Source organism: Homalodisca vitripennis, chromosome 1 (genome assembly GCF_021130785.1).
Source record: "Homalodisca vitripennis isolate AUS2020 chromosome 1, UT_GWSS_2.1, whole genome shotgun sequence".
Classification (NCBI taxonomy): domain Eukaryota; kingdom Metazoa; phylum Arthropoda; class Insecta; order Hemiptera; family Cicadellidae; genus Homalodisca; species Homalodisca vitripennis.
Window position 1 is genome coordinate 228,552,264 of NC_060207.1, and position 22,302 is coordinate 228,574,565.

At 34.2% G+C, this 22,302-nt stretch overlaps 2 protein-coding genes across 3 annotated transcripts in view; one reads left to right on the forward strand and one right to left on the reverse strand.

Moving 5' to 3' along the window:
- The window catches only part of LOC124353128 (RNA/RNP complex-1-interacting phosphatase), a 133,019-nt gene extending 117,855 nt beyond the window's left edge, over positions 1 to 15,164 (reverse strand). The window contains exons 1-2 of one of the 2 annotated variants that reach the window (XM_046802977.1): positions 14,990 to 15,162; positions 8,380 to 8,455 (exon numbers count right to left, since the gene is read on the reverse strand). In XM_046802977.1, coding sequence (XP_046658933.1) covers positions 8,380 to 8,455; positions 14,990 to 15,015 — 102 coding nt within the window. In that variant the 5' untranslated portion in view covers positions 15,016 to 15,162. Of the gene's footprint in view, positions 1 to 8,379; positions 8,456 to 14,989 lie in introns of both variants that reach the window. The other variant, XM_046802978.1, reaches the window with a different exon arrangement.
- A 2,025-nt stretch (positions 15,165 to 17,189) lies between these two features.
- Positions 17,190 to 18,926, forward strand: LOC124355085 (protein ALP1-like). The gene is made up of 2 exons (XM_046806029.1): positions 17,190 to 17,432; positions 18,324 to 18,926. Exons 1-2 carry the CDS (start codon positions 17,190 to 17,192, stop codon positions 18,924 to 18,926), a joined length of 846 nt encoding a protein of 281 aa, XP_046661985.1.
- Positions 18,927 to 22,302: the final 3,376 nt, after the last annotated feature.

Below are 22,302 nucleotides of genomic sequence, written 5' to 3' on the forward strand. Positions count from 1 at the left end.
TTTTAAATTGTTTAAAAGATTGCCAGATTTAAGCACTTCTTTAAAAGGCAGCTTATTAGCGTCAAACATTTTTATACCCACTTCCTATGACTAGATTGATTTTTTTCCGAAGTTGGAAGTCTAGAATTGGCGTATGAAAAGGTACATCAAAATTGTTTTGGTATTTGTGGTATTGAATGTGTATTTTCTCAAGCCCTTTTTGCACATGCAACAGGGGTTTTCGCAATAAACAAGTTGACTGACTTTGGTCTGCATGTAACATGACAACACGAGATATTAAATAAATGTATAAAACACACAATAATAACAGTTACTAAATCTTAACACTAGCCTAACTATCCCAACACATATAACGTAATTTATAGTGCCTGCGAGTAGACTTCTCTATGGTACTCAAACTGATATGATAACCAATTTAAAACAATAATGTTTTCTTGTATGACGTGTCCAGAAAGATTCATCTTAGGAATTGTGGGCTATTCCCCCAAAAGAATGACATGATAATCCATAGTCCATCCATGGAATTTGGGCTGAGCGACGTTTAGTCTCAAAGATTGACACATTTCTCTTTTGTTTTCTGGGGTATGTACAAGTTATTTCTATATAATTATGAAATCAGCTACAGACTTAAAATGTCACTTATGAAGCCTACGCGAAAAGAAAGCGTGCTCCTACCTTGTTATCTTGACACTTTCCAAGAGACGAAATCATCTATAAAGTAAGCAAAACATATATTTCTCTAAGATTTTTAGTGTAATGAGTTAAAAAAAATTACTCATCAAACCATCTTGTCTCTTGTCACTCGCCATGATAACAAATCGATAGATCACGGGTAACTTACATTGTGCCTTGTTATCTCGATTCCACCCCTTCCTAATCTTTGCTTCCTCTGAATATCCCAGGCAAGATCTAAGATGTAGAGTGATCTGCACGTAGAGAGATATACTGTGTCACGGAGATAACTACGACTCATTTGTTACTTAACCGTGACTTACAAGTGCGATCAATGTGACATATGACGACGAATACTCTACTTTAACACATATCTCGCATTAAACATTTGCTTTTTCCATTCACACAGCTCCTTTGAATCAAGAGATGCGATTATGGTCAAAGTATATAGGTCAGAATTTGTCTATATAACTCATTAAAACGTTGAGAGGGATGACTCTATAGGTTTTAACATTCCAGACGTACTTTAGATAGAGACTTATTAATTAATATGTGTTTGGTTATTTGCATGTTCCAATAATAATTTCTCTGTCCCATACAATTTGCCATTCTTTCATTATATATAATTTTAATACAATATATCTGAAACGTACAGATAAGTTCAAAATTAGTGTTGGAAATAGACAAATGCTACAGACTTTCCCAATGCCGACAGCACTGATATTAACTTGCAGTGTTATTAAAAATACTATATCCTCTATACTATTGTTGTTGTTGAAAGTATTGACGATAAAGCCATTTGCAGCAGATAGGTTTTACAATACAGTAACTGTTGACTGCTTGTCAGAAATAAAAACAACCAACGAGTGAAAAGTTTAATTATAATCGGATAAGTGATAAGTACGATAGTTTGACTAAACCAGTGCCTGTTAAAATAAACAACATAAAAAAAATGAAATACACTTTATTAAATTGTAATATCAAGAGATCCTTAATATTGTAGACGGCATTCATTCCAAGAAAAACGTTTTCAATTTACGTTTAAAGACAAATTCTGACTTTACTGGAGCAGGCATTATAAAGTTTCACGCCCTTTTTCATGCTCCATGGCGGAATGTCTATGAACTGCCAGCATGGCTATGCCTCTCGTCTTGTACAAGCGATAAGACCGCTGATAGTGAAGAGATAAGAGATCTTTCTGATAACGCAGCACTCATACCGTGCCAAGCACGCAGGGGCCAGAATGCCGTACCGATTGTAAACGAAACCAGCGTGCATCCCCATGCCTAACTGAGGAAGTTCTTAAGTGAAATTTAATTATGGTAATCGGCTGGCCGGGCGCGGACGAGAAGTCAGACTAGGCGAGGCACCTGGCCGCAAATCATACTTGACACACAATTATAACCAGAAGGGCATTGTTTACTTGGTGGAGTAATTTGATTATGGCCAGAGCCCGCATTCCTAGCCCCATGGGGCCCCCGACCACCAGACCGGGGCGGCCGGCACCTCTTTACCGGGAATCTGAGTGCCATTTCACTCTTTGTTCACAGGCACTGGTCTTTACTGTCTAGAAAACGACAGTACTGTTTCCCGACATTGTGCAATAGTAAACCAAGTACTTACGACTCAGCGATGTCAAAAACATGAGAGAGGACTAGGTAGTCTTAGTCTCACCAATAGTACAATTTGAAGTTATTTTCAAAAAATTACTCAACAACCTGAGATAATGTACCCATGCCAGTCATCAAGGTTGCTAGACAGTATTTAATTTAACCTCTTGTTCTTTAAATTAATTCCTCCTTCTTCAGTGAAAAAAATATCTCAGGTTAAATTTGAAAGGATGACAGAATTTCGAACATTTGCCATCGTTATAGGTTATAAAAGGTATAACAAAAATGCCTAAAAAAACCTTTAATTGGATGATCTCCATGATTTTGCATCAAACTACATACCAGTTTACTACATCTTACCAGGCTATTCTATAAGCATCCAAAACCAACCTAACTATTACAATAATGAAATTAATTTTCTTTCTGACAAAGAGCAACACTTGGAGAATCCATGATTAGTGCTGTTACACAAATGATTAGAGTCAAGTCTAGATTCTGTTGATAAAGGTGAAAAAATCCAATATTCTTAGATTAGAGCAAAGCATTCAATAGTGTTTTAGTAGTGATTTGCTCCATTCACTACAAAAAAGTAAGCATTTGAGGAAGGACTCTTAAAACCAGTTCAATAAATTTGGTTACAATCAGTAGAAATAAATTATGTTTTCAATTTTAAACAACTAGCATGTGTTAAATCAAACTAATGCTTGTAAATTAAAGGTTCCACAGGGCTCTATATTGGGCCCACTTCTTTTTCCTGCAAAAAAAAAATCAAAATTGAGCAAATTTGTTACTGATGGTATAGATTTGTAAATATCAAGAATTTCAATTACGGACATAGAGAAACCACACCTTTTGTCAAACAATGATACCCAGCTAATATGTACATTCAAGATATTTGCTATTATCCACAAATAACAAAAAATAGTATTATTATTATTATTATTAAATTTTTATTATTATTTATTATTGAATATACCATTTTTATAGATATTAATTATAAATTATATATTCTCTAAATAATACTTATTTTATTTTTACCAAACATACAATATTAAAAGAAATACTTTTCGTCCAAATTACTATATATATTTTTTTTTTTGTTCTCTTAGGACAAGAAGCTTATAAATTGCACTTAGTCCTGTAAGAACCTTTTTCGCTGCTGCTTCCGGAGTGATAGGATATTCAGGATGGGTAGGCCGCCTCCTATTGAGATCCATGAGGAAGAAATAGGGCACTACATCTCAAAGTCATCCCGGAAGAAGGGGAGGCCAGCTCTGAACCAGCCTCTCCAGTCAAAGTAGGCAGGGGGTGGCACACCCTTGTTGAGGTTAACAAGAACCTCTGAGGTAAGGGAGCAAACCCCACCAACTCCAACAGTCATCTTCCACAGTAGGCTAGACCTATCGAATTGCCCATGAACCCCAGAATCTCAACATTTGCGGTTAGTGATGTGCCGCTACTGGACATCCATAAGGTTGCCCAGATTGAAGTGACACATCGGTTTTTGCTGTGACCAGTGGTGGGTTCAACTGGAAGGTATAAACCAGCCAGAAGTGATCTCTGCTGGGCGATACTACTATACTACTATGAATATTATATCTCGAAATACAAATCTCTTGTACGACGTTTGCTGTTTCTGCGAAGCTGTAGCAGATGCTCCATTGTTATATTTGACCGTTTTTTTTTTTTTTACTTTCTACACACCGTAACGAATGAGGTTGGAATTTCTATGTATAAGTACAATAGTGGTGGTGAGATATTTTTACTTGATGATCGGAATGGTAGGGGTATTTCTCTGTATTAGTAGCCTATTCTTCTATACTGATAAAAATTTTATTTTATCCGTTAGTTGAAAACGACATCTTAGTATTAACAGACGTACGAATTTTGAGTGTATCTTTTTAATTGCATTGGCTGATTGTTGTTTTATTTGTAATAAATTAATATCAGAAAGTGCTTCTGTGAGTGTTGTGCATTGCTTACAAACATTAAAAACTGCACGTATTGACAGAAATGACGGTCATATAAATTATTTAAATACTTTGACTTCTGTGATGGTGCATGTTGATTGTCGAAAAGTGTATATGAGTAAAAATTTCAAATTGCTGCATCGAAGCGACGTGCAGAAGACGATGAAAACTCCAACTGCAGAAAGTCCACCTCGTAAAAAACGAGAAGAGGTATTTGATTTTTAAAACATCTTGCTTGTTTTGTGGTCAAGTAGCTGATGAAGTCGCAGAAAAAAACAGAAAAGTATAAACACACCATCAGTAAAGTAAGTTGCTCTTGATTTTTAAAATAATGTTTTGACGAAAGCTGAAGAAAAGAGGAATTAGTCAAAAATTCATATACTTTTTGAACATGACTTGGTAGCTGCTGAGGCTAAATATGCTATTTGCCACTCTCATTTTTTTTAAATTGAATACCTACTGATAAAAAGCATCACAAAGATGATAACATCACACAGGCCATGAAAGAGGTTTTTTTTATATAGAAAATAATAATGATTCACAATTTACATTAAAAGAGTTGAAAGATATTCCTACCGATATTTCTTTTAATATTGTATGTTTGGTAAAAATAAAAATAAGTATTATTTAGAGAATATATCATTTATAATTAATATCTATAAAAATGGTATATTCAATAATAAATAATAATAAAAATTTTAATAATAACGATAATAATCATAACAATAATAATAGTATTAAGTAATGATAATAATAGTAAGTGAATAATTAACAATATAACTAATTTATTTATTGTAGTCTACTGGCTGACCTCGCATTATCATATATACAGGTAAGCGGTCCCTACTCTTTGCCCTGTATCTCAAAAAGGGTTTGAACGTACATAAAAATTACTTCAGACAAAAGTTGAAGAGAATTTTCCGTTCTACAATTTCTCTAACCACCTTCAAAGTCATTTAGAGTAAGGGAAACGAGATATTTGCAAAAAACTGATTTTCATAACCTTTGACCTTAAATATCTTAAGTCGCGTACACATATATGAGACTTTTGAGGCAAGTTTTTATACCATCAAAATAAAGACGTATGCAAATTTTTAGCTTATTATCTTTCATTCCGAGGTTGCATCCTAATTTTACCGGACTACACATTTATTTACAAAAAGATGGCATGTTTACTGTTACAGAATTTATCTATGTACAAGTTCAAAAAATATTCTTAATTTTTACCAAAAAATTGGAAAGTTAAATGTAAAACATGTAAAATAGTGCACAATAGTCTAAATAACCAGTGTTCTTCAGTAATGCCTGGTTGAAATGAATTCCCTGGTATTCTTTAGATAAATAAAAAATTTGGTCTCGTACCTAGAGTGTTAATTTGAATTACAAACCCCGTTTTCAAAATGCTGACTAGATTACAGTTTAAATTAATTATCTCACAATTCAAAAAGTATTATTGGTTAAGTCACCACGCACAAGCCTCTATGGCCCATGTGGGACTAATTTCATTTATATTATGTGTACTGTGCTTGTTTGCAAAATTTTGAAATAAAATTGATTTTGATTTGAAGTATTTGAGAAAACCCAGCAGAGATCACTTCTGACTGATTTATACCTTTCAGTTGAACTTACCACTGGGCACAGCAAAAACCAGATGTGTCACTTAAATGTGAGCAACCTTATGGATGTCCAGGAGTGGCACATCACTAACCGCAAATCTCGAGATTCTGGGGTGCAAAGGTAATTTTGATAGGTCTAGTCTACTGCGGAAGATGACTGTTGAAGTTGGTGGGTTCGTTCCCTAAGTATCAGAGGTTCTTGCTAGCCTAAACAAGGAAGTGCCACCCTCTTCCTGCTTTGACTGGAGAGGCTGGTTCAGAGCTGGTCTCCCCTTCTTCCGGAGGGACATGTCCTTGAGATAGTGCCCTAATTCTTCCTCATGAATCTCGATAGGAGGTGGCCCCTACCTCCTAATCTTACCCATCCTAAATATCCTGTCACTCCGGAAGCAGCACTAAGGTCCTTATAGGACTAAGTGCAATTTATACGCTTCTTATTCTCAGAGAACAAAAAAAAAGCATTTGAGAAGTCTATCCACCCGAAAGACTTATTTCTGTATGTGTCCAAGGGATTTTAGCAAACATTTTTGCATTGATTCTTAGGTGTAAAACAAGCGAGTAACAATCATCTATGAGATTTTAACATATGATATATTAACTTATAGTCTAATAAAATGAACAGACTTGAAATTTTGCATGAAACCCAGCAAAGCCTGTCTACTCAATAAATTGAGGGATAACTCCGCTGATACTATCTGCTTCACTAATTCTGAGATAACCCCACTATTACTGTAACTTCCTCAACTTGAGGGATTCCACTAAAAATTTGTTTTGCTGTCTCTCAGTCCCATACCTCATTTTCTGTTGCATGGCCCTCAAAACAAATTGATAATGAATCACCCAACTTTACACCATAGTTCAGATTATACAATATACACATATTGTATTACTGTACATTTGTACTATTGAAGTACAAATACAACAGAAGCCCAATTAAATTAGCTAAACAAAACCGATTATAGTCTAACTCGGATACGGAAAAACATGCCTAATTTGGATATTGCAATAAAATTACTTACTTTACAAAAACTCATATTGATTTATAAAAAATGGTTGAAAAGATAATAGCATTTTGGACATTTTCCATCATTATGTCAAAGAAAATGTACAACTCATGTCTTAACGATTATCCTTTAAAAGCTTCCATCATCAACAAGCTTTTAACAAAGAACTGATTCTTAGTACGGGCCCGACACCAGTAAGCAAATCAATGAACTTAAAAACTTGCTGTACCTCACGTCAACTAAGCATTCCAATCATGTTACATTTTAACATTAACATAGGGATGCCTATGATTTTTCTCTCAAAGGGCCTTTTTACAGCAAGAAAGCCAGTAAAATAATTTCTTCTGCGTCTTAATCCTTACTTAAAAAAGAATTACTTATCACCACCGGAAAAAAAAATTCCCTCCAAACTAGTATTAAATTTCAAACAAAAAACTTCATAAATTTAATTTACAATAAATTCAACAACATCATTTAGACCATTCAAAATTAGATCAAAAACATTTTTCAGATTCATATAAGAAAATAAAAATCTCTAAACTTAAATACACAGACCAACAACAAATTTTTCTTCTCAACAAAAAAAAAACACATGTAAAAAGTGAATGCAAAGAGAAAATTGTGGGAACTTTGAACGCTGGAAAATATATTATGCTAAATAAAGATCCAACTGAGGCATTTGGGCACAAAATTATCAAAATATTTAATAAAAATAAAAAACCATTTTTCAGACAAGCTCAGATCGAAAATTAACTCATTATCATACCAAAGTTTCACACATGTAAGGACTTCCTAAAATCCACAAAATTGGCATTCCTCTGACCTATAAATAATTTTCGGAATTCATTCTGAAGGGAAAAATCTAAAGTCCCTTGGGCATCCTGACAGCACTTGGTAGGAAAAACTGACTCTTTTACTACAAATTCCAAAGACTTTGTTGAGGAGTCAAAACTTCGAAAACGGCTGAAGCCGATAGGCTAGTTAGGTTTGATGTTGTAAGTCTGCTCACCAATGTACCAATTCCAGAAATACTCATCATACATGACCGTTCAGCCGACCTGACGCCATGTGATCTCTACCTTTAGGGATTAATAAAGGATTGTGTGTATGCCCCTCCGCTACCAGCTGACCTACCCGACTTAAGGAACAGGCATGAAGCAGCTGTTGCAACAGTCACTCCAGACACATAATCAAAGTTTGGGAAAAACTGGGCTATCGACTTTGTGTGCAGTGTGAAAAATGGAGCTCGCATTGAACACATATAAGTTTTTAGGTATAACTATTTGAGTTGCTTTTTAATTTTATGTATTAATTATAATTTTTATATAATACACGCTACAAAACGTTAAAACTCTGATATTTATTTATAAACACCTATGCTCTAGAGTAATAAGTATTCTAAGTGTGAAATCTAGAAGTTTAAGACACAGATATTTATATAATAAATACTCGTTGATCCATGACAATTTCATTTAATTTTGCAATAAGTGACTGATGGAAAACTTACCTCTTTTAAAGGCACTTTGCACGCAAGGAATCGGGTGCCAGGTATTACAGAGCCCATCGGTTTGTAATCCCTCCATCTGCAACAATTCCATTATAAAAAAGGCCAGTTCTACTAAGTAAAGAAATAATAAAAAAAACTTATAAAATAAAGTTTAATGCAGTCCAGTATTACAATCAAAACTGAAAACTACATCTCTTGTGGTATCTGCTAATTAGATTCATATGAGAAAACAACAACTTGAAGTAATAATTATACAACATAATAAAATTAAACGTATTTATCAAATAATTGAAGAGAACTTCTTAAATATTCTAAACATTATTCTGAAGCTATTCATGATCTTACTAAATCTTAATAGTAATATTTTACTATTATAAATACTTTTAAAAATCATCGACAAAGTCATGATACAGTAGTTATCATAAAAGTCAGTGCACAGTTAAAATATAAAATAGCCATTGAATCCAAGACAAGTATTTAAATAAATAAAAATTCCAAAATAAAATTCCTTGACATTGTATACTGACAATGCTAACTGCTCTAAATATAACCAAACAATAACTGAGAACAATTGAAAGAGGGCAAATAAAATAAAAAAATACTTTAAATTCATTTGTATTTCAATCTAGTGTCCAGAGATCTAAACCTCTCAAAATTCGAGAGCTGCCATATGCAAAAGTACTTTTAGAAGCTGTAAGTGTCCAGAAACCAGTAATACACCAAATCTGAAAACTCTCCCCTTCCTAGCTTTAATCTGCCTATTCTCATGGGCCACTGGCCTGTGTGAGGAACTTATCAAACAGAATAAGGAGGAGAGTTGGTACAATGTAAAGTCGTTGTTACTGATAAAAAGGGCAACAGTTACAGACAGGATCTTAAGCTGCGCTATCTCCCGCTCCGACACAAATTCCAACCCACTAAGACAAAGACAAAATTTTCTTTATTCATATACATCACGTACAGAGATAGTGTCAAAAGGCAGTTAAATTAATTGGTAACTTGTAACGTTTTGAATAGAGGCACTAAAGTCCATGATTGGTCAGTTGGTAGAAAGAACTCTTTGAGCGTGTAGATGGCCCGGCGTGAGATCAGTTTTCGGAGTTCGAACTTGAGCTGTTTCCCTCTCTTCGTTCTTATTTGCGTTGGCAGACAGTTGCTCAGACAGGATGGTTTTTTCTCGTACTGTGCTAAGTGATGAGTGGGAAGTGGATACATTGTTGAGTTGTGGGTATTGTAGTAGTGTAGGTCTTCGAGTCTTGATAGGTTTTCTCTATCAACGTACAGGACAACTTCTTGGATGTAGAGAGCTGTCATGGTCAAGATCTTTAATGTTGCTAAGGCCTCTCTTCAGCTCTCCCGGGAATGGAGATTTGCAAGAATTCTAACTGCCTTTTTTTGGAGTGTCAGAATTTTGGTCATGTTAGCATTTGATGTCCCTCCCCAAACAGCTAGACCGTATCTTAGCTAGACTGCTCGGCCACCAGCTCTTCCAACTCTCAGAGCCAAAAGATTTGAGAGAACAAGCTTTTCTACTCCTGGAATTTCCAGATCGGAGACCTCCTAGATGACGAAAGGTTTCAGGTGCCGAGAACCCTGAGAGGCAGAGGGTTCCTAAACGGAATTTTACCATAGACGAAGGCTAGAGGTGATGTCTCCTCTTGTGGAATTACATACATATATTTCTGGTCGATTTCACCACAGCCAACCAGATTAACAACTCTCAAAGACTGGATGAATCCAAAGAAAACAGTACCAGTTAGAGGTCTCCCAGAACATTGGTGGAGCAGTAAATGATAAGTAGTACGGACTGTGGGCTCTAAAAGTTGAACTACCTGAGGTGTGAATGTTGAGTTTAACTACAGTTCAGCGTCTGGTATTTGACGCTGTCACATACATGACTCCTGAAATCTGGAGTCATGTTCGTCTGAAGAGATTCATAAAAGTCTCTGACGAAGCAACTTAAAGTGAATTGTGCACCTGATGGGGCATGAGAATACCTCTACACCTATATTACAGTATATTTTGTAGTCTATGTGTCTCTGATGTCAAAATGATGTAATGAGTTCATTTCGAGCTTCTTCATAAGATTTTCTCGTTCATTTACATAGATTCATTTATAGTGTTACTAATATTTTAATAAATTGACAGGATAAGCTACAGTGGTACTGACACTCGGACAAAAAACTATTTTAAACAAACAATGTTTACTATGGTAGACTATGTGCTGAAAATAGAGAAATATTAATTTAGTTACTTATTTGGCCAAAAGAATGCAACCAACACTTTCCAGCTACATCTGGATAAGAATTTAATTTGATAACTATGCAATACAGTAGGCCACACGTAGTGGGCTGACGAGCTGAACAGCCTAAACTTCAAGGGTCATAATGAGTATCTTGCCCCAGGCAAGATGAGGGGCAGGACGTGGTCGTAAACCTATTACTAATCAGATACAGTATCTATGGCCACCCATACTGGCCTCACGATCTGAGAGGACAATTATATAAGTTCAAATCCGAATTCAAAGGATTAAGGTATTTATGTTAAAGAGAATCTTACATAATAACAAAATAATAATCGGCTGCAGTATAATAAGCGGCCATCAAAACAAACATTTGACCTATAGATATTCATAATTAATAATTGCTGGCTGTTTCTATTTTACAGAAAAACAATATTGTACCATTTAAAAAACCTATAACATAATTCAGTTTGACATTATTGTTCCAAATTAATTCAAACAAAAGTAAAATCACGTATATGGTATTACAGTTATGGTCGGTGACCACAAATACAATACCAATGTACATGTATATTTGTGTCAACAACTGTAAGACACGTTTATCCTTAAAAATACAAAAAGGAACTAAATAAAACTCTATTTTGTTTTTTACATTTTATAAATATACATAGCCTAGATAGTTTTTATTCGTTACTAAATTATTAATTTTAAAAATATAAAAACAGCCATTTTGTAATATACCCATATAACGTAATTTGCTTTCAGTAGTTATATCGAGGATACATTATTCATGAATATTGATAATTCATTAATTCGTTTCGTTGTTGTTAATTCGTTTGATAATTCGATGTTGTACTGCCTGCTTATTATACTACAGCCTAATTATCTTCCGTGTTCCGGAAAATAATATGGGGCAGAATACAATAAACAGACCCGGTTTTTATATAGCTTATTACAATTATCGATACTTTTTATATCGAATAACAGAACTATCAACCGAAATACTAAATTAAAGTCACGTGCTTCAAATTAATATAAATAATTTTAATAATTACTTAATGTCATAAACAATAAAAAAACCCATCAGGTTGACATTATTGTTCCAAAGTAACTTAAACAAAGTTAAAACATGTGTTTGGTATTTGAGTAATGGACAGGATATATTGTTGTTTGTCGATAACTATTACAAAATAACATGTTGAATTATTACATTCCTGTAACTTGTTACCGTGGTAGCATGTTAGATACAAAAATTTAACTAACTCACTACAATAAGACATAGACCAATAATCTAATAAATTTAAAAACAGGTAAATTCAAATTTGACTGTACAACACAATTGTTGGGTACTAAGAAGTCGTTATCTACTATTTGTTATTAGGCTGTACATATGTACGTATTATAAATTTTAAAAGGGGTAGGGTACGATAAGCGGACCCGGTTTTTTATATCGAAATTAGCAAACGATATTACTCAATCTTAACCATCGATATAATCAATCAATACTAATTAATTACTTTTAACAATTAACTTAAATAATCTATATCTACAGCTGTAAACACTTTCAAGTAATACACGTAAGGTAATATTTCAATTTTACATAAGTAACATTGGATTATTAAGAATGGCAGTCAATTTTAGAAAAGTACACGACATTGCTTTGAAAGATGATAAGACACATTTTTCGTGGCTTCAACATGTTGGACTCGTACCGAAAAACCCATTATGTGAAATTTGTGGGAAAGAAACAAATGTAACTGTGAGAGGAGTAAACATGGTCGTCTTCAGTTTTCCTAATTTTGGTTATAATACTTTGTTTGATCACTGTTAATATTAAATTCACATTTTAATTTAAACATATGGTTGTTTTTGCGGACTACAAACACTTTTATATCGATTGATAGTCTAGGATTTGAGATGCGAATATTAGGTATCGATGATTACATTCTTTGATATAAAAAACCGGGTCCGCTTATCGTACCCTACCCTTAAAAAGTTAAAGATAAACTTAACAAGTGATCTGAGCTTTAATTTAGATACTATCTCGAGGGATGTTTAGCCAGCAGTGCGCCCAACTTCTCCGAAGTTAGATCACGTTGCAAGATTTAGGACGTGATCTAAAACCGGGAAAGTACCGATTGGAAATGCTTAACTGGCTAACAGTGTGGGCTTCAGTGGAGCCTTCAGCCGAACCTACTTATATCGCATAATAAGATTGCATAGTGTAGTAATATTTCAATTACCTCATTGCAAAAATGGTTATGAGAACATAGAGTACAATTTAGCCCGGCTGTTACTGAAACAACAGTATCCCGGTAATAGGTAACCACTGAATAACCTGTTGTTGACACTAATACTGCAGATCTGTAATGGCAGCAAGTGGAGTACTTAACTTATGCACGTTTTATTTGTGCCAGACACGTTTATCCTTCAAAAGTAGTAAAAAAGTAAGTACATGTTATACTGTTTGGTTTGTTATATTTTATAAATACATATCCTAGATTGGTTTTTATTCACAATAACATTATTACTTATCATACTGTAATTTTAAAGGTGAGACTTCAATAATCGGCCTACATATTTGTTATTCAAATGCCATTGTCAAACGATTCAGTATATTAACCAACTTCGATATTACATTATAATTGTACAACAAGAATTATTATACATTACAAAAAAAACTAACTTAACAGTAGTATTAAAAATAACAAAACCAACTTTAACCTGGACAACATATTAGAGATACTTGACAATACTTACAGCTTATCCAGATAGCTGTAACCAACCACTTTGGTAAATATTAAGATCAGCGACTACCGCTCCGATCCCTGAAATTTGTTTGCATACTAACACAGGTTAACGTAATTTCACCGAAAAAAATAGTCCCGATTGTCGCTAACATATAAAAAACCCGTTTTTCGGCAGTACAATGTTGGCAATACAAAACACATAAATAACATGATTTTCGACAATCAAACTAAAAACAATTGCCGACCATGGTCGTTTTGATGAGTTGACAGTTGTAGTCACGTGACAAACAGGAAAGTTTCTGATTGGCCGGGCGGATCACGTGACCTATAGGACGGCTTCGATTGACCGCCAGACGTCAACAAACAAACCCACATGGACAACGAATAATTAGTGAAGTTGAATTAGTTGTTATCGAGTTGAGACGAGTGCCTCCGGCCATAAGCGCGAGCTTCGGGCCGAAGGTGCTGCCGAAGCCCGCGCTGATATCAAGGAAAGAAAAACATCCCTCGAGATAGTACCTATCAGTAAAATATTAAATTCTAGAGGGGCTGATCAGAAATAAATTGAATTGTAATGGAAAGGTACTGCCGAAAAAACGGGTTTTTATATGTTAGCGACAATCGGGACTATTTTTTTTTTTTTTTGTGAAATTACGTTAACCTGTGTTAGTATGCAAAAAATTACGGCGATCGGAGCGGTAGTCGCTGATCTTAAGATTTACCACCTCTTTTGTGAAATGGAGGAAAGGATTCTTACCCTACAGAAAGAATTTCTCTGCGCTACAAAAAGTTACAAAGATAGTCTGCTAGACAGTTTACCGATATTACACTCCTCAACCTCTACGACCGCTAGTCAAGAACTTTCAATCTCATATTCATCACCATTTTGAAATCTCCAAAAAATAGATATTAAGTTACTAATTGTTTATTGTTTATGTTAGACATTATTATAATTTATCAATACGTCAAAGTCATATGTTAAGTTAGATAAATTGTAATATTGAACTATTAATTTTAAAGAAACAATTGATACATATGAAAAAAAAAAACAACCGAACAATGGGTGTAGGCCGCTTATTAAAGCCTACCCACTTTTAATACAACGTAATTTGGTATAAGTAGTTTTAGTGAGGATTCTTTACTCGATGATTCGATATTATCGTTTGATAAGTCGAATATAAAAAACCGCGTCCGTTTATCGTACTCTACCCAGCAATATATTCTGTATTGTACTGGTACGATAGGCCTATCAGCCACAAAATAAATAATGTAGGTAAGCAAAAACTCAGGACAGATCACCTGAAACTGTCTTGATCTTTAGGATCATACAACTATATCATGTTCTAAAAACAGGACATTGACCAAAAAGGTTACTTTGGTTAGTTGAAATTTTTCTGGTTTCATTCCAAAATGAAAATAAAAAAATTAGTTAAGTGCATCACTAGGCCTACTATTCAATTACCAAAATCTCAAGCATAGTTAATCTCTATTGAATTATGGTTTATATAACATTTTAGTCCCTAAAATAATAGTTGAGATCTATAGTTTGTGCAAAAATATGGTCTAGAAATCAATAATACAACAAAAATAAGGACAAATTTGGTTTAAAACCTATTACCTGTCAGGTATGCCGGACTTTCCCATTATACAAATATTGTTATATAAAAAAAGAGTTACGTTAGTGTTATAAAACCTAATCTAATCACTGTTCAATCTAAAATTCACATAACCTAAATATATAAATAACACATCTCAAACAAAACAACCTTCACCTCATGCTTTTTTATAATAGAAATAGGTGTCAACACAACACAATGGATGGCTAGCAGGCATTGGAAGAACCCATGCAGCCTTGTTATACTATAAATATAACTGCGGTTGCCGTGACATTAATAACGAATTTAATAAAAATTATCAGTTGATCAATTATATTCAAATACATTATTAAAAATATTAGTAGATGGAACATTATATGTAATAAACTTCTATTTTTACTATAGTATGTTGTTATTTATTCATTCATTCTAACCGGAAACTCCGTTTACAATGTAAATACAAAGATTATAGTACATTAGTACGTATAAATATCATTGCAAGCCTCTTTTTTCGTAAATAAACTGTTGTTTAGTGCAGTTATGTCAGAGATGTTGTTTAAACTTCGCATTAGTACAGAAGAATAGTTTCTTGCTACTACACTAGTATTACCATTATTAATTGAGATCGCGTTACATTATTAATAAATAATAAAGCCGAACAGCCAGGCTTGCAATTATATCTCGTACTGCAGTCAAGGAAAAAACTAAAAAGAACCTATTATTCAACAAAAACATTTCATTACATAACAATGACAGATATTTGAACTATAATGACTTAAATAATTGGCCACGCAGCTTAACTATATCGAAATAAGCAACGAATGAAAGAGGTACTGAAATGAACAACAATCTAACAGACACAGCACTAGTGGAAGGTGAACTGGAGCTGGGCTAGAGATTCGCATTGATTCTGCCCTTGCTACCATGGCTGAATTAAATATAATTCACGATATGACAAAACAGAAGAAATAACACGTAACATAGAATAAAATAGAAAATAAACTTAACAATAACAATCTATGATATATATATATATATATAATATATATATATATATATATATATATATATATATATATATATATATATATATATATATATATATATACAATAAAGTTATAACATTAATTGGCTGGCAAAAGGTATAGCCATCTTTAAAATGTAAATAAGTGTGATAAAATTACATGGTTACTAGAAATATAGTTAGTTGATGATACTGTCTCCTGGATGAGGGAGGTAGAGGAAGACATGTGCATCAAACGATTTCTGCGGCGATGACGGCTTTTTTAAATGTATCAATTTTTTGAAAGTTTTAATATCACTCAACTGTAGAAATTGATTAAATTTTTATTTATAAATTTAAATTTCTTTCTAGTGTTTCAAATGTTGGTTTCTGGCATATTCATATTCTGGGCGAGTAAAAAGTACACACGAATGTTGAGTTTAGCTTCATTTCACCTTCTGCTTTGTTCAGCGTCTGAAATTTGACATTGTCACACACTTTACTCCTAAAATTTAGAATTTACACCCGTCAAAAGAGGCGGTGACAAAAATTCTTCAAAACGAAATTTTTGTATTGTTTCGACATCAGAAACACCTCACAGTCTGTCTGGTAATTTACATTATGTATGTAGATGCTACTAAAGATAAGACACATAAGAAAAGACAAAACGTTTAACTATTTACTGTCTTCCTAGGCGTAATATTAATTTTCAACAGTTTGATTAATTCTTAACACTTAAGATCCACGATTCATGGCAGGAAACAAAAACAATGTTTTTTCTGTCAGTCAAAGATTGGAAATACTGAACATTGAAAAAATGTATAGAATAATGGGTGTTGCTGAACAGTTTCATAGTCACGGATTGTTGGTAGGCATATAGCCTAAAGCCGTGTCCACACTATGCCGCGGCTGGCTTTTGGCAATGCCGCGTTGGCAAAGCCAACGCGGCAAACCTAGATTTTGGCTTGTCGTCTACACGTGAGTTGGCATTCAGTCGCAAAATGTCTGACGAGGAGGATGTACTAGTTGCTTTAGGCGCGTTTGTAATTATCAATCACGAAAAAAATTGCGTAAACGACGGTTTTGGGTGCGTCCAAGCCTTCAAAGTAGAAGAAAATACGGAAACTAGTGAGTTGATGAAGGATTTGGTATTGGATGATGAAGACGAATTAAATCTCGAGTACAGATATGGATGTGGTTTCAAAAAAAACTTTTTTCGAATGAAAAGTAGTGACTTTGAAGATCTTCTAAATAAGATAGCTCGTATCATCCAGAAACGAGACACGTCCTTCAGAAGTGCTATTCCTCCACATGAACGCCTTGCAGTTACTCTGCGGTTTTTGGCAACGGGAGACTCTTACCACTCGTTAAGTTACACATTCAAGATTTCAAAGCAAATAATATCAACCATCATCCCGACTGTTTGTGAAGCAATTGTCAGTGTATTACAGGATTACATCAAGGTAAGAAAAAATTGTATATTAGAAAAAAACCTTTATTTGGTAGACATGCGTCTCAAGTTCCGAACAAAAACACTCTCCATTACAAATGAAACCCTTATTTACTTAGTTAAAATGAGTATTAAGTTAATTACAATAACAAAAATGAACAAAAGTCTTAACTCAAATTTGAATTTTGAAGAGATGAGGTGTAAAATTCTCTTTTATTTAAATTTTGTAAAATTATTATTACAGGTGCATCAATATATTGTCGATAGAGTCATTGTCCGTATGGGTTGATAGCGAGGAGCTTTATGACTGAATCTGGAGAGTTTTGCCTGTGTGATTCCGTGAAAAGACAGCTGCTCACTACATGGGTTTGGATTGGGACAAGCTGGGTGGCATCGGGACAGAAATCGGTTGTTTGTACGTAGTTCGGTGTTGGGGTAGAATGGCTGTGAGTAACTTCCGCCGATTGGGTTGCCATAGTCGTACTTGCCCATTTCTGCTTCAAACAGAATATTACTAATAAGGTGTTTTGCAATTTTCTGAGCATTTGATGATGGGAGGTCTTTAATACGCAGTCCTACTTGCTCTCCAAAAGATTTGAACTGATCCATACCTTTATGCCGACCTTGGATACTTCTCATAATTGACAGAGCTTCTATCTGTAGCTGTAGTAGTCTTTTTTTTTCTTTTGTGGGCCTCCGCCTGGCCGATCAGACTGTTCCTTTGGCAAACTTACACGTTTTCGAGGCGTTTCTCCACTTGGTCCAGCAAACTTGGTCCTGGTTGACAGTTTGCGATTGGTTTGCAGTATCTCCATCTTTATTTGTATGCTCGTCCTAAAAAAAAAAGGAAAAGATTAATGATTGGATAATGAATAATTGCTATATTGTTGTCATTTTGTTTCAGATGCCAAAAACAGAAGCAGAGTGGAAAGTTATTTCAAAAGAGTTCAATGATAAGTGGAATTTCCCAAACTGTGTGGGGGCCTTTGATGGGAAGCATATTGAGTTGCAAGCACCTATCCATAGTGGCACAGAATATTTCAACTACAAGGGGTTTTTCAGTATAGTTCTATTTGCGGTGGTAGATGCGCACTACAACTTTATCTACGCAAGTGTTGGTTGTCAAGGAAGAATATCAGACGGAGACGGATGTGTGTTTAGTCACACAACATTCAGAGATTGTCTGAGGAACAACACAATGCATCTTCCTCCTCCTACTCCTCTTCCTGGAAGAACAGATAAAACACCGTATGTTTTTGTGGCCGATGATGCTTTTCCTTTATCGAAGCACATCATGAAACCATATCCAGGTATTCAAAAAAAGGACTCTAAAGAAAGAGTGTTCAACTATCGGTTAAGTAGAGCACGTAGAGTTTCTGAGAATGCATTCGGCATAATATCCTCTGTGTACCGCATACTACAAAGACCTATGCTATTAAAAACCAGAATGGGCTACGCTGGTGGTGTTGGCAGTACTTTATCTGCACAACTACTTGAGGAAAAGTAATTCCAAATCAGTGTACAACCCCGTGGGAACATTCGACTCTGAGTGCTCAAACTACAGGTGAGATCAATCCAGGACATTGGAGACAATCCCCTTCAAATCAAGCTTTTGGTCAACATTCTCGAACTTCAAGAAGAAGCACTGATGAGGCACAAGCCACTAGAAAAGAATTTGCAGACTTCTTCGCTTCCCCCGGCTGGAAAAATTATCCTTTCAAACAAGAAAATAATTAGCCCTAACTATGTAATATGTGTTTGATATGAACGTAAAATATAATTACTAATACTTACTGTGTCAATATATATTTACCTGCGTGATTGTGTCCGTCCGTTTTCGTTAGGTGTATTTCGATCCTGGAGAAATAGCATGTTGTTATAGCAAAACCATTTACTCTTGTACACATCAGAATTTCCCGCACCAGACTTACTTGAGTCTCTCTCCTTTTTTATTTCACGTAAAAAATGGCACACTAGGTTTTTAATTTTTCTTTTCCACTACTGCTTTGTCAACACCAAAAACATCTGCTATTTCTTGAAGAGCATCTTGTTTCTTGTTTCTGTCTTTGTACCCTTTCAAACGACAGTCCCACAGAACAGGTTTATCACGGTAGAGCTCAATAAGTTGACACACTTTATCGTTCGTCCACTCCATGACTGTACTCGGCACTGTCTCAGCCACAACTGAACCACGTGCATGCCGCGTGAAGCCAACGGTTGGCTCGTCCCCACTACCGGCTCTCACCGGCTTCCTTTGATGGAGACCGACACTAGAGCGATTTTCGTTGGCAAACCATTGGCTCAGCGGCATATGCCAACGGCCACGTCTTACATTGCATTGGCTTTGCCAACGCGGCATTGCCAAAAGCAACCGCGGCATAGTGTGGACACGGCTTAATACTTGAGAATGCCACTCAACGTTAAACATAATACAGTGAATGATTCATGCAACTTTATGGGCTCTCAAACACCGGCTTATATCAACACAATAGAAAGGAGTTTGTATGAAATGAGTGTAGTCATACCATAAGGACTTCGTGCCGATCACTTCACATTGTATTTTGCAGTAAAATTATATTCAAAGTAAAATATCCATTGGAATAGCGGCTACATCGTTTTTTTAACTGAAGCAGCTCTCTTTTACAGTGAAATTTTGGACATTTGTCATTTTTAAGCGATACACGAAATCAGTAACACTACGTTTCGAGATCTACAATTATAACTCAGTCAGGTGGATAACTAACCTAACACATAACTACAAAATTGATGTATTGGCCCGCCCATATACTATTTATATAAATATAATTAGAGTATTGTTAGTTTTATTTTTTTAATTGACATTTGTGTGATTTACATAATATTATAAACTACTTGTTATGTAATTAATCTCTAGCCTAAACTAAACTAAGGTGTTTAATTTGGTGGTAGAATATAGTGTGTATATACTGAAACTATTTCATTGCTCATGCCTTAATCATAGACAATTATTGTGAAATGCTTTCCGTACTGTGATGGAAAATATGTTCCACGCTTTAAAATATACATGTCAAAACTAAATATTATATGCATTTGTGATGTTTAGTTATATGTAGTTTAGTTAAATATTTGTAATCATTCGATCCGTTGCCTGATACTTTTTCGATCTGTTACAAAGACAATTAAGTGGTTAATTTATCAAGCATTGTAATTTAAAAGATATAAATATTAAAATATCCATTCATCCCCTATTTAGACGACCACTCCTCTAATGTGTAAACAATGAAAAATTGCGTAAAAAGTTTATGCTAAAAACAAAAATCTTACAGTTGTTCAAAGAACCCATTAAATTATTTTTGGAATTTGAGTGTTAGTTTATAACGTAATTGGCAGTTGGTACCAGTCTACTCAGAGATACATACGCGTACATGAAGTACAATAGTAGAAAGTTTAGATTCGGAAACCATTATGGATGGAGTCATAGAAGAGGGAGTTTTTGTTCGTAATGAATATTTCTAGGCTTAACATAAAAGACCTTATGTAAACAGATTTTATCAAGAGCCACATATGAACTCTAAAACTGACACAAGTACATATAACTAAACTTATTAATTAATTAAACATACTTTAACAACGCTAATAACAACAACAAGAAGATACATAATTAATATCATTCGTTTGCACGTAGGCCACGCTAGTTAATGTTAATTTAGGGCAAAAAGAAACAGCAACACTTTACACTTAAAAGAAATTGAATGTAATAAATTATGAATACATCTGACATCAATGTTTTTAGAAAATATGTAGATTTGTTATAATGTTATTGTTTATGTTGTCACACTACTTCATTGAATAATTTCCTAGTACCAATAGCACATCACAATCTTTAAACTTAATAATGAAATTAATAAATGTATTTTGTTATGTAAAGAGAAAATTACAGTTAGAAAAACAACCCATAGAATAAATTAACTTAATGTTTCCAAGTCAAGGGTGCTGTTTTCGTGGTCCAATCCATTTTTTAGATATAATATCGTGACAGAACCCTTGCGGGAAGATTAATATTGAATTAGTTCTTAAGTATTTTTCGTGTATCTGATATAATGAACTCGTTTAGGTATTTCATTTTTATGTGACCAATAAAGCAACCACAAGTTATAGAATTAAGGCAAAGGAAATATATAATAAATGAGTGATAAAAAGCATTCAATATTCAATTAGGCTTTTTGATTTTCATATGTATTACCTACCATTACAATATTGGCAGCTAAAAGAATTAATAAAATATCGTCAGAAAATAAAAATGTTTCAGAATACTTTAATTGTTTCTGTAAGAATTTAACTATATAATTTCATCTATATTAATTCTCTCTTGTAATCTCAGAAGTATTAACTTATACTTCTTCCGAGTGGTTCAATAAAGATTTTAAAATGATTTTTATCCTAAAATGCTATGCATAGACTCTGCAATGAAACTGAAATATGATTTTATTATAAGTTCAAGTGGCTCATGAGGCAATGTAAATTGTTGGTAAATGAATATGCCAATTCTTATAGTTCGGAATCAGTAATAACAATGTTAAGGGGTTTTAGTCCCACATCAGAGACACCAAGTCTACCACAAACTCATCTAGGATGGCTTTAATGACATTAGCACTAATTAACTTTAAGTGTGTTGTTATAACCAAGTCAATTAAGAAGCACTCATCAAATTATCTTCGACTATGAACTATCTGGCACTGTACTGAAAAGAGTTACCAAATGACTTGGGAGTAAGTGTCACCCGATCTAAGCTTGAGTGAATGAGAATATCTCCCACATCTCAAGTATGAGTGAGGATAATGACGTGTCCAGTGTTATAGATTTGTAGGACTTCATGTATTACTTTAAAGAAGTGCTTTAGTAGA

What these genes read in the sequence shown, in the direction of transcription:
- LOC124355085 (XM_046806029.1), top strand. Translation starts at nt 17,190, where the DNA reads ATGAAAAGTAGTGACTTTGAAGATCTTCTAAATAAGATAGCTCGTATC. An exon ending in TATTACAGGATTACATCAAG is followed by an intron (nt 17,433 to 18,323) that starts GTAAGAAAAAAT and finishes ATTTTGTTTCAG; the next exon opens with ATGCCAAAAACAGAAGCAGA.